Source organism: Propithecus coquereli, unplaced genomic scaffold (assembly GCF_000956105.1).
Source record: "Propithecus coquereli isolate 6110/MARCELLA unplaced genomic scaffold, Pcoq_1.0 Scaffold68, whole genome shotgun sequence".
Classification (NCBI taxonomy): domain Eukaryota; kingdom Metazoa; phylum Chordata; class Mammalia; order Primates; family Indriidae; genus Propithecus; species Propithecus coquereli.
In genome coordinates, this window is record NW_012152840.1 from 7,746,427 (window position 1) to 7,763,784 (window position 17,358).

General features: G+C 43.8%; 1 protein-coding gene across 1 annotated transcript in view; it reads left to right on the forward strand.

The window, feature by feature from the left end:
• FER1L6 (fer-1-like family member 6) overlaps window positions 1-17,358 on the forward strand; it is a 128,793-nt gene that overhangs the window by 15,493 nt on the left and 95,942 nt on the right. Inside the window, exons 7-13 of the mRNA XM_012660820.1 lie at window positions 1,926-2,004; window positions 3,302-3,458; window positions 4,041-4,227; window positions 5,339-5,531; window positions 7,969-8,321; window positions 13,746-13,854; window positions 16,694-16,874. Coding sequence (XP_012516274.1) covers window positions 1,926-2,004; window positions 3,302-3,458; window positions 4,041-4,227; window positions 5,339-5,531; window positions 7,969-8,321; window positions 13,746-13,854; window positions 16,694-16,874 — 1,259 coding nt within the window. The remainder of the gene's footprint in view (window positions 1-1,925; window positions 2,005-3,301; window positions 3,459-4,040; window positions 4,228-5,338; window positions 5,532-7,968; window positions 8,322-13,745; window positions 13,855-16,693; window positions 16,875-17,358) is intronic.

A 17,358-nucleotide genomic window follows, 5' to 3' on the forward strand; every position in this document is an offset into this window, starting at 1 on the left:
ATGTTTGAATTTCACGCATGATGACAAGCGGTGCAGGAGATATTTTGGGACCTGGGACATTGCCCAGGACTTTGTTCCATTGCTCAAGCAACAGCCTATTTGTGAGATTAGCTCTATAGTGGGCTCCTAAGGGACTGTCTGGACTGCAAATAAACAGTTAATTACTAGATTTTTATATTGTCTCATAGACAAGGTCTATGACTGTGGGACATGTGGAGTTTTAGACAGAAGATCAAAGCTCATATTGCCTATCTCTGTTCCTCTAACTTGGAAGAAGAGAAGACTTTTGTATTACTAAATGATTCTTAGAAAGAGAGACAAAAAATTAAAAAAAAAACAAAACTCCCCTTAAAAGGGGAATGTTTAATACAATGTTCCCGCTAGTTCATGAACTAAAAGTGAGTGTTCCCAGGATAAATTCAGTGTGGGAGGAGAAGGGAGAGAGAGCTGTAAGCAGATGCTATTGGACCAACATGCCCTGGTGGTGCCAAAGCCAGTCTTCCCTTAACAGTGGCCCCAGGCAAGCAGGGCTGCCAGCATTCTTTGTGTGAGATGTCCCCAGAGTCCTGGTAATCTCATGCTTGACCACATCAGGGTTGCCCGGCGCTCGAGCACTGGATGGATGACTTGAGGAGGCGTCCTGTGTTATTTAAAGATTTGTTTGGGGTTCTTGCATTCCATCTTGCCCACAGGGACCCTCAACTTGAGAAGAGAACTCGAGACTGGCTTCTGTTCTTTCTCAAGCCTTTGGGAAGCCACAGTAGCAACTGCGAGCATGGTGGAGGGTTCTGAAGTGAGCACTATGTGTGTGGCCTTAAATAGCTCCTCTACTCATGCCAGGCTGTCCTCACTTCGCCTCAGTTCTCTAACACCTGTGGAAAGTTTATTGTTTTTATTGCCCCTGCCAAAAGGTGCGGTCTAGAAGCTTCAAAAGACTCTCCTTCATCCATCATTCAATCATTTATTAATTCACTGAATGTTTATTGAACATCTATTATGAACAAGGCCATGTGGTGGGTAGAAGACAGTAGGAAACTGTCCTTGATGCAATGAACTTACAGGATTTTATAGTTAGGAAGAAGCTCTGGGGCCATGTAGTCTCACTTCCAACTGGCACAGGAATCCCTCTCCACCCTCGTCATGACATGGGGTTCTTGGGGCATGACTTGATTATTTCCAGTTATCGGGAGGCCACTACCTCTAGGAAAGCCCATTCCCTTGCTGGGAAGTTCTGACTGTTATAAACATTGTCCTTACATTGAGCTAAAATGTCTCATCCAGTTACTTGTGAACTATACAGGGGCACCTGCTCCCTCTTCTAGATGGCGGCATTTCCAAGATTTGAAGACACCTAAGTTACCAGTACCCTTTCTCCATGCCCCCCAGTTTTCTCTTTTCTGGGATAAAGGCTAAACTATTCCTGGTTCTTTGGCAGTTTTTCATACAATGTGGCTTCTGGTCAGACCAAATATTGACGGCCACCTTCCTTGTCCTGGCTCTCATACATGTCTAAAATGACTCAAGACAGTATGCGATGAATTCTCTGAGAAAGTTGTGAGCAAAGTGTTGTGGGAGTTTTGGGGAGAAAGGGAACACTTTCAGCTGTGGAGGATCAGTGAGGGCTGCTTGGAGGAGGTGACATTTGCTCTAGGTATTGAAAGATGGGTAGAGTTTCAACAGGCAGAAGTAGGTGTTGAAGGATGGGCTGGACTAGGGTTTATTATGATTAAAGAAAACCTCCAGGCAGTGAGAGTTGTCAGACATAGAGGATGAGCTGAAAACCTGCTAGTAGAAGAGATGCCAGTGAGACACTTTTGGAGGCCCTTTACAACCAGATGAGGGTCAAAGCCAGACAAGGGTCAAGGCCTAAAGCCTCTTATTCTCAAAGATAAATCTACTGGACTCGCCACGCCATCTCTCCACAGGTGTTTCACCACAAGCTGATAGGAAGCATTCTGATTGGCTCCTTCAAAGTAGATCTGGGGACTGTGTACAACCAACCTGGTAAGAAAGCACTCCCTCCTCATCTCTCCCACTCACTCTTCTTTGCTTTGCAACACCCAGAGTCCAACCCATTTATTCACTCGTCCATCTAACCACTCATTCAATAAAACTGAGCAACAATTATAGAGTTGAATGAGACATGGCTCTTGCCCTCAAAAGTTCTACCACCTAATGATAAAATTATTTATATGTCCACTTTGAAGCAGTTTTTTCACTCACTCAAATTCTGTCTGAGTGCTGTGAGACATGGGCAGGAGAGGCACTAGAGTAAAGGGGCTAAGAATATAGACTAGCGTCAGATTGCCTGTGTTCAAATTCCACTCTGCTATGTGCTGGCTGTGCAACCATGGGCAAATGACTTAACTTTTCTGTGCCTCAGTTTCCTTATCTGTAGAAATGAGATAAAATAGTACCTCCTTCATAGGGTTGTTGGAGGATTAAGTAAATCAATAGATACACATACAGTGCTTAGTAGACAGCCTCACACATAACGGCATTTCATATAAGGGTTTGCTATAGTAATTATTATTATTCCTGATTTGTAGGAAAGTGAAACCCAGAGAAACTAAGCAATTTGTCTGAGGTCAAGAGCAAATAAGTAACAGAGCCAGCAACAGGCATTGATCATCTTATGAAAAGCCCCTTATCTTCCGCAGGGATTCCAACTCACATGACCACAGGGGGCCAGGCAGTGAGCACAGCTGAGTGCAGTGGCCTGGGGATGAAACATCAAGGAGTGACAGAGTCTGCGGGAAGGGAGACAGGGCAGGAGGGCTCATGATCCATACAAAAGGTGGATACTCAGCTCCTTTAGCATTTGCTGTCATGTGGAAATGTAAAGCCGGTATTGACAGAACAAATTATTTTTTAAAGATAAGGCTGAAGTCTAGATTTTGTAAGTGATCTTGAAGTTTTGATCCACAGTGCAGACCAAGCAAAAAGCTCTATGAGCCACACTTAGGGTCTGTGGGCAAATAATTAATGACTTCTACACTCCATTACTGTCTCCCTATCCGGTCAAAGCTGGAGTCCTGTCTAGGTGATTTCTACCAGGTTGAAATACCCATCCCAAATACCTATGGTGGGTTGTGGGGAAAGATGGAGAGCTGGTGGGAAGGGAAAGGAGAAGAGAGAAAGGAAGAGAGAGGGAGGCAGCATGAGGTTTGGAAATAACTGAGACGAGCTCCTGCCCAGGGCAACAGAAGGATGACAGCACGGGAGGCCCTGGGCATGGGGGAGAGTGGGGTGGGCTGCTACGCACGTCTGTGGAGATGTGAGCTGTGGGGTGCTTTGACAGGTCATCAGTTCTGCGACAAGTGGGCCGTGCTCACAGACCCTGGCGACATCAGGACCGGCACCAAGGGGTACCTGAAGTGTGATATCAGTGTGACCGGGAAAGGAGACGTCTTAAAGCCCAACCCCAAAACCTCCGATGCCGAGGAACAAATAGAAAAGTGAGATGGGTTCATCCAGAGCCAGGCAAGAGAAATGCCATGTCCCAACTTTATGTCTCTTTCCCCTCCCTCTACCTTTTTCCGTATGGGCACATGGGAACTGCCAAGTTCATGGCTTGTCCACTTGGGATTCTATCAGAGGGCCCAAGATACGTCTTGTCAAAGGTGTGTTCCTCTCTCGGGAGGTCGGCTTCTAGGACAAGAACCGTCTGTTATCCTATCGTAACCCATTATAGATAAACTATGTCTGAGCTTATCTGATTTTTCTGAACATAGTAGATGTTTCTTTGAAGGAATTATAATTTCAGCCACTGGTTTATGATGTGGGAAGACTTAAATGCACCTCTTCTAAGGTACAGTGGGGGAGACAGTGTTTATTCTATAATTCTGGGGCCTGAACGAGTTTGCATTCACTCTATTCATACCTTTCACCGTCATTTACACTAGGAAGATGAATCCTACTCTTTTCAGCTTTTTCTCATATATCGGGATCCTTCTTTCTGCCTCCAAATTGTTTCTACCTTTTGTCTTTTTTCTTTCAAGTGAGAGAGCTTTTTAAATTTATTTTTGTCCCCCTCTAAGGAACCTTTTGATTCCCCAAGGGTTTCCATCAGAGAGACCCTGGGCCCGATTCTATGTGAGACTCTACAAAGCGGAAGGGTTGCCCAAAATGAACTCGAGCATCATGGCGAATGTCACCAAAGCATTTGTGGGTGACAGCAAGGACCTCGTGGATCCCTTCGTGGAGGTCTCCTTTTCTGGGCAGATGGTGAGGAACCATTGTCACCAATACTGGCAGGCCTGGGCCAGAGCCCTGCTCCTTATCCGGGACATGTTTAATCAAACAAAGTGAAGTTAAAATAAAAAGTAGGAAGTGTCTTGAAAGGGAAAGCTTGTCACAAAAAGGCAATGAGGCATGTGGCAGGGAAGTAGGGGAGGGTAACCCACTCACCCTTCATTGGAGATCAGGACCCGGGCCGGCAGGCATCCCTCCTCACCTCTGGCTACTTCTCTGAGCTGCTATCCCATCCCCAGGCCCTGCAGAATTACCATCCATCTCCCTTTCTGGTCCACAATCTACCCAGCTGGTCTTATGTAAGCCTGGACATCACTTTTCCCTGCTCAAGAGCCACTGGAAATATTGGGGCCTGGGTATGTGGTCAGAGCTTAATCCTGGTTGGCTGGACTTTGAAGCTTCAGCTGATATACGTGTTGTCTCTGCCATTAAAATATATATATACCCTGATGCCCTCCCCTTGGCAGGGGTAAACATTGGAGTATTTTTGACTTGGCTTGACCTCAGAGGTCATATAAGACATCACCTCCATTTTACAACAAGGAATCTGAAGTCCAGACTGGAGAAGTGATTCACCCAAAGTCATATTTTTATAAAACATAAAAGCCCAGGGTCTAACTATATCTACTGCATTCCTGAAGACGCATGGAACAGTCCCATTTGTAACATGGATGTTAGTTTCACCCCAACCCCAATATTGATTAGAACTTCCCAGGGCAGGGCTGTGACTTACCTTTGTCTTATGCCAGGCACGGTGTCCAGCACAGAGCAGCTCATTAGCAATGTCATCTGAGTGCAGTTGATTTTCATGTGTTTTGGGGGGAAGCAGGTTCATTATTTTTAGCAATTCGCTTTATATTCCCAACTGGTTTGAGGATGTTTTATTTTTTTTTTGTTCTTCCCCTTTTTTTTTTTTTTGATGAGGTCTCGTTATATTGCCCAGGCTTGTCTCAAACTCCTGGGCTCAAGCAATCCTCCCACCTCAGCCTCTTGAGCAGCTGGGACTACAGGTGTGCACCATGAAGAATTTGCTTTAGTCTGTGATTCCCGTGCATGGCTCACATCCTCCTGGTTGTGCTTTTAGGGGAGGACGACAGTGCAAAAGAACTGTGCTGATCCTGTGTGGCATGAGCAGGTGGTCTTCAAGGAAATGTTCCCTCCATTGTGTCGGAGGGTGAAAATCCAGGTGTGGGATGAAGGCAGCATGAACGACATAGTGCTGGCAACCCATTTCATTGACCTGAAGAAAATCTCTGATGAACAGGATGGAGATAAAGGTAAAGTCTCACCTGAATAACTTGGAAATAAGTCTCAAAATGATCACTTCAGGGCCCTCATCTTTAAAAGGAGAGAGTTAGAGCAGGCAATGTGTTAGGCTCCTTCCGTGCTTCGGTGAGGTCTGTGGTTTGTGTTGGTTCTGGACAAAGGACAGAGCCAGGCTATGGGAGCCATGAGGCTTGGTTCTGGTCCCAGGTTTTCCATGAACAAAGCGCAGTCTCCCCTTAATTGAAAAATGAGGAGTTTAGATTAGATCAGAGATTGGAAAACTAAGGTCCATGGGCCAAATCTGGACTGCTACATATTTTTGTATGGCCTACAAGCTAAAAATGTTTAAATAGACTCCCCCAAAAATTGTGTCCTCAACCCACTGATGGGAGAATGAGAACGTGGGAACAGCAGGAGGTGCAGATGACTCTGTACTCAGTAAACTAGGGAGAGAGTGGGCAGCCCCAGCTCACCCACCGAGCCAGCCAGGTGAGAGCCTCCACTAGGTGGCTCTTTATTTGCAAAACCTAAATTAGTAGGCAGTAATTCTTTAGGTATAGCCCAAGAAACCCTCCTTCCTTTAATCCTCAGGCAATCTTTCTCAGCATCATGAATTTGTGCGTATTTTGCACATTGACGTATTTTGTATGCATACATATGCACACTTCTGTATATATGTAAAATAACACATGCATATATGTATATGCAAAAACACACAAATATACATGTATAATATATCATAAATATATCACATATCACATATATATGAAATTAGTATACTTATTTTTTTCCTTAATTAGGCTAAAGATGTGTCAAGAACAGAGAACAAGATTTATACATTTTTATGCCCCTACAGAGTGACACCATAGAAAGGCCTCAGTTAATAAATACCTATTGTTTAATTCTTCATACTATGAAAGTGTTTACTACAGGATTGCTTTATGGAGAAAGCACACTCAGCCCATCTACACAGTTTCTCAATTAGATGTAATCATATTTTATTCACAACTTTTCAGAAACATCTTGATGGCATTCAGGAAGATATATATCAGTGGTTTAAAAAGTAGATGTCAGGGACCATAAAATCTTTCTGTCCCTTTTATCACACTATTCCTGCTTCTTTAAGTCTACTCAAAGGAGGCATAGAACCCAGACTATGGAAGTGGGGGTGAGCATAGGGAACATGTAGGCATAAAACAGTAAAATACATGGAAACATCTAATTGTCACTGGTGGGGGAATCATTAAACAAATTATGAGATATGTACTTATTCATAATAATAGCTAATATTCTTGAGCACTTCCTAAGGGCCCCTATGAAGCACTTAGTAGATACTGTCTCTTTTGATCCCGAGAGGTGAGATAGGTACTGTTAGCATCTCTGTTTTAGAGATGAGGAAACTGAGGCACAGAGAAGTTAAAAAACTTGACCAAGATCACACAGATTGAAAGTGCCAGGGCTGAGATTTGAACCCATATAGTCAATCTTCAGAACCACCATGCTTCCCTGTCTGTCATGTTGCCAAAGAGATATTCCTATAGACACTGTGTATTTTCTTAGACACTATATATTAAGAAGGGAGAACACTTATGCCAGCAGTAAGTTAAACTCACCAGGTCTTTTTAGTTCTATGTTTAGAACATACTTGGAACATTCACTTCTCTCAATCTCCACTACCTTTACTCTAGTTGACACCACCGGTCTTCAAGTTTCGTGATGAAGTGGTCCTCAAACCAGTTTGCCCACATCTGTGCTTATCACCCTTCACATAGCAGCCAGAGTGATCTTAAGAGATGTGGTTATGTCATATCTTTGCTTAAATACCTTTCAAATATTTCCACAGTTTTTAAGGTAAAGACTAAAATCCTTATCAAGACCCCAAGACCCACCCACTTCTCCAAACTCACCTCACAGAGATCGTCTCTAGCTCCAAGCTCCTTTGCAACTGGCAAATGCTGTTCCCTCTGTCCAGAACACTCTTTCTCTCTCTCTCTCTCTCTCTGCCTGTCTAAATCTTCTCCATGCTACATCAGCCTGTTATCTGTTCTTGCAGCACAAAGTGTATCTCCTTCCTAGTGTTTATAATGTAAATATTTATTTGTTTAATGTTTGTATCTATTTTGTTCTCCACTGGGCTCTATGTTTAGTGTCTAGTGGCGCCTGGCACGTGTTAGGAGTCAATAAACATTTGATGAATGAATAAACAGAACAAAATGTAGGTTGGCATTTATAGTATTATTACAACTATGAACAAGTATAAACAAAGACAAGAAGGAAATATAACAAAATGACAATTGTGGTTGTCTTTTGGCAAAGGGATATTCTCTACATTTTTTTGTCTTTTCCGTATATTCTACATTTTTAAATGAATGTGTGCAACATCCATAAAGCAAAAACACAATAAGCTTGAAAACATAATCAGATAACTAAAACTTGGGGTCTTTCTAGGCTTCCTGCCCACCTTCGGACCTGCCTGGATTAATCTGTATGGCTCACCCAGGAACCACGGTCTGATGGATGACTACCAGGAACTGAATGAAGGCTTTGGGGAAGGTGTGTCATTCAGGGGAAGAATCTTGGTAGAAATTGCTGTGGAAATCCTCTCCGGAGGGGCACAAGAGTCTAAATTTTCCAAGGCCCTGAAGGAGCTCAAGTTGCCTTCCAAGGACAAAGACTCCAAATCTTCCAAAGGCTCGACTAAAGACAAGGCTGACAAAACTGATGATGGAAAATCCCAGCAGGCTTCAAACAAAACTAACTCAACCGAGGTGGAGGTGGAACCATTCGACGTGCCCCCGGAGGTAGGTCTGAGCACTGCTGTCCTGTACTTACCTGTGAGGTGAACCAGAGCAGAGAGGACACCTGCCACAGGCTCCTGAAGGCGTTTGTCGGCACGTGTCTTATTCCCCCTGCAAAATTTGAGTTGGCCCAGCCCTGCATTCTGGGGTGAATTCTCTGCCTCCTCTTGTGCACTTCACAGCCATCCGCTTGTGATAAATTCCTTCAGAGTCCCCCCAAACACGGATTCCCATGGAAACCCAAGAAAAGACAAACAAATGTGCTCTGGAGGAGTTGGTGGGAGATTGACTGAACTAAATCTGTGGCCTAACTCTGTTTAGCTGTGTTAGCTTAAAGTATGCGTTGGATGTGAGATAGCGTAGGATGAAGGATGAAGAGGAGGAAGAGTAGCCGACAAGCTGGGATATAAAAAATTGAGAAACCTATTCCCCTGCCCCAAACCTGGGGAGAAATCACAACTCCAGGGAATGCTTATTACTCATCACTGAGCATATTCATTTTTCCAGCTCCGTTCTATATTATGGGAAAGAGATTTAAGATGAATACATACTGTGATATCCTCTCAACTGTTTAGTTTAGCAATAGTAATTTGTAGGTAAGCAAATGAAAGAGCTTCATGTTTTGTGAGTAGTGGGGTGGGTAGGTTCCAGCTCTCAGCTTGGCTAATTCTGCCTCCAGAAGTGTGTTTGTCAGGTCAACCAGACAATGATTTCAGGTAGGAGAGGGAGAAGATGGCTGATCTCCCAGAGCTGTCCATTCCCTGGACAGATTAGACAGACCAAAGGACAGTAGCATGCAAGTCACTTTAGCCTTGGAAGAGCCATATATTTATATTGCTGGGATCTAATAAATCTTAAGACACAGTATAGGGGAGGGGTTGGAGCATGGGGTTGGAAATCTCAGTATTGGTTCTACTTACAGCTCTGTTACTAACACCTCTCTGTTTTAGTTTACTCATCAAGAAAATGAGGTAGTAATAGTCTCTCTATCATAGGCATCTTCTGAGGGTTAAATGAGGAAATTCGTGTAAAATGGTTAGCAGAGTCTTGGCACATTCAGAGTAAGCAGACAATGCATTTCTTGTTGTTAACAATGTAACTCTGCTTTGCTCCCACCACCAGGGGGCAGCTATTCAGAGCTTTCCACCCTGTTGTTTGTGACTTGGGGAATTTTGTGGACCTCCCCTGCTCTTCCCTCTGAACTCACATACTGTATTGGGAAATATTCTCTGGAAATGTGTGCTACCAGTTTGTTGTGGTTAGAATTGGAGAATGGACATTGTCTTCACAGGATTGTGTTCAGGGGTATTTCTTCAGAATATAGGCCAACTTTGGAAACTTGACTTTGGACTTCACCAGAAATTGTGGCAGCTTAGTAAGCTGACATCTCCTGCATCCATACCTGTGCTAATCTTTCCTGCTGTGGGTTGCGGCTGGCCATTTTTTTTCTAAACAGAGATCACCAAAAATTTATACAAAGAGGCTAGAAGGAGATTTTCTTAACCCAAGTCACTATCTTTAAGATTCTCTGATGAGGTCCCCCGAAGAAGTAAATTCTAGCAGAAGGCAAGGGAGGTTGGGAACTTATGTGGGGTAGAAAGTATCTTTTTATATAGGCCAGGGGGCTATATTGGTTACTGAGTAGAAGGTGACAGGAGAGAGGAAAAATCCAGACATCATTCAAACCCTATCTCCCTCCGTCTTACCTCTTCATCTTGGCTTCTTGTTTGTGGCCAGTTTCTCGTTGGGTTTATTAGATATCCATTGCTGCATAACAATTTACCTCAAAACTTAGCCACTTAAAACAACAAACATTTATTTTCTTTGTGGGTGAGGAATTTGGGAATAGCTTAGCTCAGTGGTCTGGCCTTAAGATCCCTTATGAAGTTTCAGTCAAGATGTTGGCAGGGCTGTAGTAGTCTGAGGGTTTGACTAGGGTGGGGGCATCCACTTCCAAGATGGCTCCCTCATGTGGCAGGAGGTCTTCATTCCTCTTGGCTCTTGCCAGGAGGCCTCAGTTCCTCAACATGTGGATCCTTCCATAGGCTGCTTGAATGTCCTTATGATATGGCAGCTGTTCTTCCCCAGACCAAGTGATCCAAGAGGAAGCAAGGCTGACACTGTCTTTTATGACCTGGCCACAGAAGTCATGTACTGACATTTCTGCTATGTTCTACTTGTTAGAAATAAATCATTAGTCCGGCCCATACACAAAGGGAAGGGAATTAGGTTTCACTTTTTGAGGGGAGGATTAGCCAAAAATTTTTGAATATATTTTAAAGCCACCACACTGGGCTTCTATCTTCCCCACACCTGAACAGCTCAGAGATTGTCCTTACCAACATGGTAATGCCCTTTCTTGCAGCTTCTTCTTCTTTTTAAGCCACTCCTGGCTTAAAGCGTCGATTTCCCCAGCTGCAGCCATCCCCTCATTGCACATCTGGGTAATCGAGATATCCCATGATGCTGGCTTATCCAACTCACCCTCATTGCCACTGTCAAAGCTTGTCTTTCCTGCACCAAACGTTCTCAGAGTGCAGCCAGTCTAAAAAAATGGGTTCATTTTTAAACTTGAGTAGCTTCTTGTTTAAACATCATCTTCAACATAGGTAAGAATAAAAATAGAGCCTAAGTTCATGGAATTTATGATATAGAAGAGAGGTAAGGCATGAAAAATAAATGTTACAGGAAGAAGAAAATGATAAGTGCATTAAAGAGGCACAGATAAAGCACTATTATTTCCTGGAGTGAGTGAAATATAATGATTCAAATGTTGAGCTCCCAGGTAAGACAGTTGGATTTAAATACTGGCAGTATGGTACAGTGGTTACTGCCTGGCCTCCGGAGAAACATCCCCTCTGCTTGAATCTTTGGGCAAGGGACTTAACCACCTTATGCTTATTTCCAATAATAATCCCCTGTATCATAGCCTCTCAGTGAGGATTTAATGAATTAATACATGCAAAATGCTCAGAATATAGCCTGGCACAGAGTAAATGCTCAATAATTAGATATTAGCCATGTAGTAACTTTGAATGGATATCTTAATCTCTCACTGGACTGCAGTGTCATCCTTTGTAAATGGGTGTAATAAAAATTCCCCCTTCCTAGTGTAGTGTGAGAATTACATCAGATGATGTAGGTAAAATCCTTAACGACATCTGGCATGTAACAAGAGGTCAACAGACGTCAGCTATCATCATTTTCCCAGCTTGAGGAATCACGATGTGCTTCCAGAAGGGAGAAGTATTTGAGCTGGACCTTGAAGGATGAATGAGAGTAACACATCTGTTCTGGCCTGTCGAAACACGTATCGTGACGACTGTCAATGGGGTTTATATTTGTAGGCTTTTTACTAGGAGCTCCACACGAGTGATACTTCTGCTGCCTCTCCTCCCTGGAGACCCTATTTATGAAGGTCTATTTCACAGGTAAGGAAAGTGACAGCCAGAGAGTGCACATGATTTGCCCAAAGTCAACCAGCTTGGAAGTGGCAGGGTTGAGAGTTGAAGAAGGGTTTTTTTTCTGGCTGTGGGACCTGAGGTCCCTCTTGTGGGCTACATAGCTTACTTTCCCTCCAGGTCTCTCAGTAGCTTTTAACCTCCTCCTAGAGAGTAAACTCAGTTTCAAGAGGCTAGTTTATACCCAGTGGGTAGAGTAGGAGAGTGTGTGCTCTATGACTAAGATCCAGCCCTGAGCCCCAACCTGTGTGACATTTTCTGGTCAATAGAAACATTTCCTGGGGCTGCCAGCACCCAGGAAGCTCCTGTGTGAAAGAAAGGGTCACCTGTTGCCTAATGTTGTAGGAACCTGTGGGTCTCTAAGGGACATGGGTTAGGGCTCTTGAGTCAATGGGGCTCTTGATCCCTGGGGCCAACTGCTTTATTTCCTTAGATTAACCTTCCTGCCTTCTCCGCAGAGTTTAATTAATAAATCCAATCATAAAACCAGGAAGCACACACTGTATGGCTCCAGCTCCTTCAGCCTCTTCATCAGAAATGTGATGCTGTGTCCCTGTGTCTAGAAACATCTGCTTCCTGAAGCATCAGCCTATCCACATCAATAAGAGTCATTTGCAAATAATTGTGTATTCCCTTGTGATGGTTCCTGTCTTATGATCTGTTATGTAGTCCAGTTTCCAGACTGTAGGTGCCTTGGGAAGGCAGCCTTGCTGGAAACCAGGCCTCAAGTCTTGGATGACTTTAGCTTGCTGTGTGACCTTGGGAAGCCCCTTAATCTCGCTGAGCTTTACTTTGTTCGGGTAAAAGGTAGAAGTTGGAGTAGATTAACCTAAGACCCTTTTCCATATAAAGGCACCTGTGATTCTGGGACCTCCGCATTCCTCATGGTGGCAACCACAGTGCACGTAGCTCACCCTGGGAACCTGTGGGTTGCCAATGCTTAAGCACATGCCTAACCCTCTGCCTCTTTCATCCAGGCTTGCTTATTTGGGGTTTGACTTCAGGTTAGCACCAAGGCATTGGGTTACACATGTTCTAGTTCAAAGAGCACAGGGAGCCAGGCATGGTGGCTCATGCTCTAATCCAAGCACTTTGGTATGTCAAGGTGGGAAGATTGCTTGAGGCCAGGAGTTCAAGACCAGCCTGGGCAACATAGCAAGACCCCATCTCAAAAAATAAAAATTAACCAGGTGTGGTGGCACATGCCTGTAGTCCCAACTACTCAGGAGGCTGAGGCAGGAGGATCACTTGAGCCAAGGAGTTCAAGGTTACAGTGAACTAAGATTGTTCCACTACACTCCTGCCTGGATGACAGAGTGAGATCCTGTCTCTAAAAGTAAGTAAGTAAACAAATAAATAAATAACAAAAAACAAAATGCAAAGAACGCCGAGTCTGGGATCCGAATACCTGGGAAAGTTACTTGACAACCTCAAGTTTTAGTTTCCTTAGTTCCCTTATCTGTAAATTGGGAATGATCCAAATTTTGACCTGTCAAGGTTGTTAGGAGGAACAAACATGTTGTATGTGACCATGCTGTGTAAGATATAAAGTCATGCTCAAGTGTATGAATTTAATCCTATAATTCTCAGTATTTCATCTTTGATCTTCTGTTTTCTAAAAGCCTGATTACTAGAAGTTCATCCCAAGCTTTTTGACCAGCAGTGTCTCAGAAAGATATACACGCCAAGCTTATTTCTTAAAATGAAAGGAGATTTTGTTTTAAGGTAGAAGCTCAGGAGGTTGAGACTGCATCATTCTAGATAAATAGCTGAACTTGGATTTGCAATTCGTGGCTGGTGATTCCTGCCTGTCTGATTATCTGTGAAATGCTGGCCATTTCAGACAGAAACAGAAACTCAGATGCCTATAAATTGCACTGGACCAAGTCAGCATAACTAAAATCAGCTTCCTGGTGAGAAAAATCCAGTTCTATCTAGTAATTTTTTTTTTTTTTTGCTTCTGTAGATTTTACCAGAAAAACAGGAGGAATTTTTACTCTTTGGAGCATTTTTCGAAGCTACCATGATTGACCGGAAGATTGGAGATAAACCCATCAGCTTTGAGGTTTCTATTGGTAAGTGCAGACAGCATAGAGCCTGGCACATAGCATGGACTTAAAGACCTACTTCTTGAATAAATGAATTAGTGCTTTACATGAAGGTGATAGCACTGTGGCAATGGTTTGCACCTCAGAAAGAAATGAACAATTCCTTGTCTATCCTAGGGTCACTATATAAGGGATAGATTTATTTTTACACTTTAAAAAAGTGGGAATATAGTTTTGGATTCAGACAGATCCCGAGTGCTAATCCTGGTTCCATTACCCTGGGCTCACTTAATTTATCTGGGTCTCATTTTCTTCATCTGTAAAATAGGAACAATAATAATGCCTCATGGAGTTGTTGCAAAAGTTTAATGAGTTAATGCATACAAAGTGTCATGTATATAACAGATGTTATTATTACAACTCCCAACAATCTTTCTGGGCTGTTGTGCAGCTGGGGAAACGATTCCAAGAAAGAGCATTCCATTGCAGAAGGTCATCATGCACATTCAAGCAGCTCTTTGGACAGAACAGAAGCAAATGGGAATGGAATCCAGCCCTTTTGAGCCATCCAACTGGAGGCCTGCCACAGAATCCCAGGGCGACATGACCAGAGGGTGGAGATATATTTAGGGAACAGGTATCTTTATAGGGAAGGCAGAGGGACCTGGAAGGGTTAGCTCTAAGAAGAGAGGTTTGGGGTGGGGACAGAGAGAGACCTGGTGGCTGGCTTCATGCATCTAAGGGCTGGAGAAGAGGAAGGGGATCCGGGGTGGGATCAAGAATACAAGGGAAGATGTGAAAAATGGGCCATATGGGGTCCAAGGAAGAACTTGCCAATAAGCAGCAAAATCTCTTGGTGGACTGGGTTCTGCAGGAAGGCAGCGAGCTCAGCACACGGGTTGCCCCACCTCTGGACTCCTGCTCTCCAACAGCCTGTTCTCCTCTCTCCCCCAACCTCCATCCTTCTTGTTGCCTTTTACTATCTCTTCCGTTTGACTCACGGAGCTACCCAATCCTTTTTTCTGTTTCACTTCCCTCTGTACATCTCAGACCACATGGTTCATCCCTTTACACACTCCCAGTTGCCTCAATTCTCTTCCTGTTGTGCTGTTAAAAACACCACCTAACTATCCTCCTTCTCTGCTTTCATGCTCTGGCTTTGTGATTGATTTGCCACAAATTCCATGATTTCAGCCATAATGTATGTCCAAAGAGGTTGAATAACCATCCTGGTTTACACAACTGGAGAACGTTGGAAGGAGGACTCAGGCAAGACCTGCTAACTATAATCTCTTCCTCCTTCCAGGATGCCATTATGCCTCCCAGGGTGTTGTTATTACTCCTACAGTAGGAGTAATGGAGAAGGGAAGGAGAGAATAAGTTGGAACAAGACTGGGAAGAAAGACTCTTACAGACATAGCAACACGTTGAGGTCATGGATTCACCAAATATGAATCAAGACCCTGCGTTTGTGCCATGACCAGTGGAGACACAAAAATTAGCAAGATACTGTTTCCATCCTCAAGACATTTATAGCCATCTAAGTAGATTATTTGAAAACGAGATGGTAGAGGAGTGATAAACATATGAGTGTGGTGTTGGGGACCTGTCTAGGCCAGGTTCCCAGAAACAAAGCCTGAGGGATTCTTGTACAAGTGAGGTGTTGGTGGTGTGCTCTCAGGACAAGGGGATGGAAGGAGCACAGGAGGTCTCCCAGGGCAGGGGGACTAGCCGCAGCCTGGCCCTGTGGGGAGCTCTGGAGCATGAGTGGCACCCCAGACTTAGTCCCCCTCCAAGGCAAGGAGGCTGGGTGTTTATATTCCTATATGAGCAGTGAGTGACTTGAGGCACAGGTAGGGGCCTTGTGATCTTTGAGGGAGAGGCAGTCTCCATCACAGAAGGCAACTCTCCAGGCCAGGTGGCTCTCGTGAGCTGTTTGCAGCCATCTCAGTAGCTGGGTGTTGGGTGTCCCTTCCTGGTAAAGGAGACCTGAGAGGGACACCAACAGCATCTACTGCAGGAATACAGAGTAGTGGCAGCCAACCTGCCTGGAGAGGAGAGGAGGGGCCAGGGAAGGAGTCCAGTGGGGAAGAAGGAGTTAGGAAGGCTCTCCAAGTTAAGGGGTCTTCATGGTCACAGGCTTTCAATCCTGGACCTTTGGCTTTAAACAAAGTTGACTAGCTCTATAACATGGCTGGTTTGGGGGCTCCTCCCCAAAGAGGTAAATCTTCATCTTAATCTTTTTAAGTATTTGAAAATCAGATTGTAAAATGTAAAGGTCAATGACATTGATATGCCTGCAGGGGGTATCTATTTTTATACAGTGATATTTGTGGCACAAAACTGCCACACGTGTTTTCTTCTCTCTCTCTCCCCGCCCCACCCCCCGCAACATGATATTGTCTTTGGGGACTTAGGCAAGAAGTCTTCTTTTAGAGGAGAAGCAGGTTCGGAAAGATGTTTATGATATTTCACTGAGTTAAAAATCCAGATTACAAAATGACAAGTCTACAATGATTCTTTACCAACATCTCTAAGAAGTTTTGGAAGGATGTACAATAAAATGTTAAAAAATGGTTATAGCTGAGTTTTATGGTTTCTAGTGACTCTTTTCTTTTTTACTTGTCTGTGTTTTTTAATTTGTAATTTGTGTAGTTTTTACTAAAGAGAAAATAAGATGAGTAGAGATGATAGCTCATTGTCATTGTGCATCTCATTTCTTTGGTCTGACCATTGCTCTTTCCACCTTCATAGTAAGATCTTATGTCCCTGTCTTGAGAGAACATGAACTTGGATCCTTTATGCCAAGTGGACTGATTCTACCTGCTGACACCTGGCCCCCCTCCCCTTGCCACTGCCTCTGCAGGTAATTTTGGAAACCTGATTGATGGAGGGTCCCGTCATGGGAGTAGGAAGAAGTCAGCTGAATCAGCTGAGGAAGACCTTCCACTACTGCACGAAGGCCAAGAGGAGGCAGCCCATGATGTTGCCCTCCCTGCAGCCTCCACCACTCACCCAGAGAAGCCGCTGGTGACGGAAGGGAACAGGTAGGAGACCCAGCAGGGGAGAACGGCCAAGGATTCTGGTGGCAGCATGTGACCCAATTTCTGGGATTGTCTCATTCAGTTCTTCCCCAAAATCAGAAACACAATTTTTATTTGCTGAGAGCAAGGTGAAAACAGGGACAACAGGGTTAATAGTACTCAACTAAATCCTTAGTAACATGACACTCCCCAGATAACAAACCCAGGTAATTCATTTAAGGGCAATGAGGATGATGATGATGATGATGATGATCCTACAACTTTGAAGCATAACAAGGTAGGAAAGTCAGAATTTAAAATTTCAATCCCAACCCTGTTAGCAGTTATTATATTCATCTGAGTTCTGTGCTATTACGTAAACTCGGTTTGGTGGGATATTGAATGCATCATTTCTTATCTTATTCTTGCCACAGTCATTTGCAAACTGAAGAACTCAAAAAACAGTTGTCAGACACCAGAAAAGATCATTTCAAAAAACAGCTGGGAC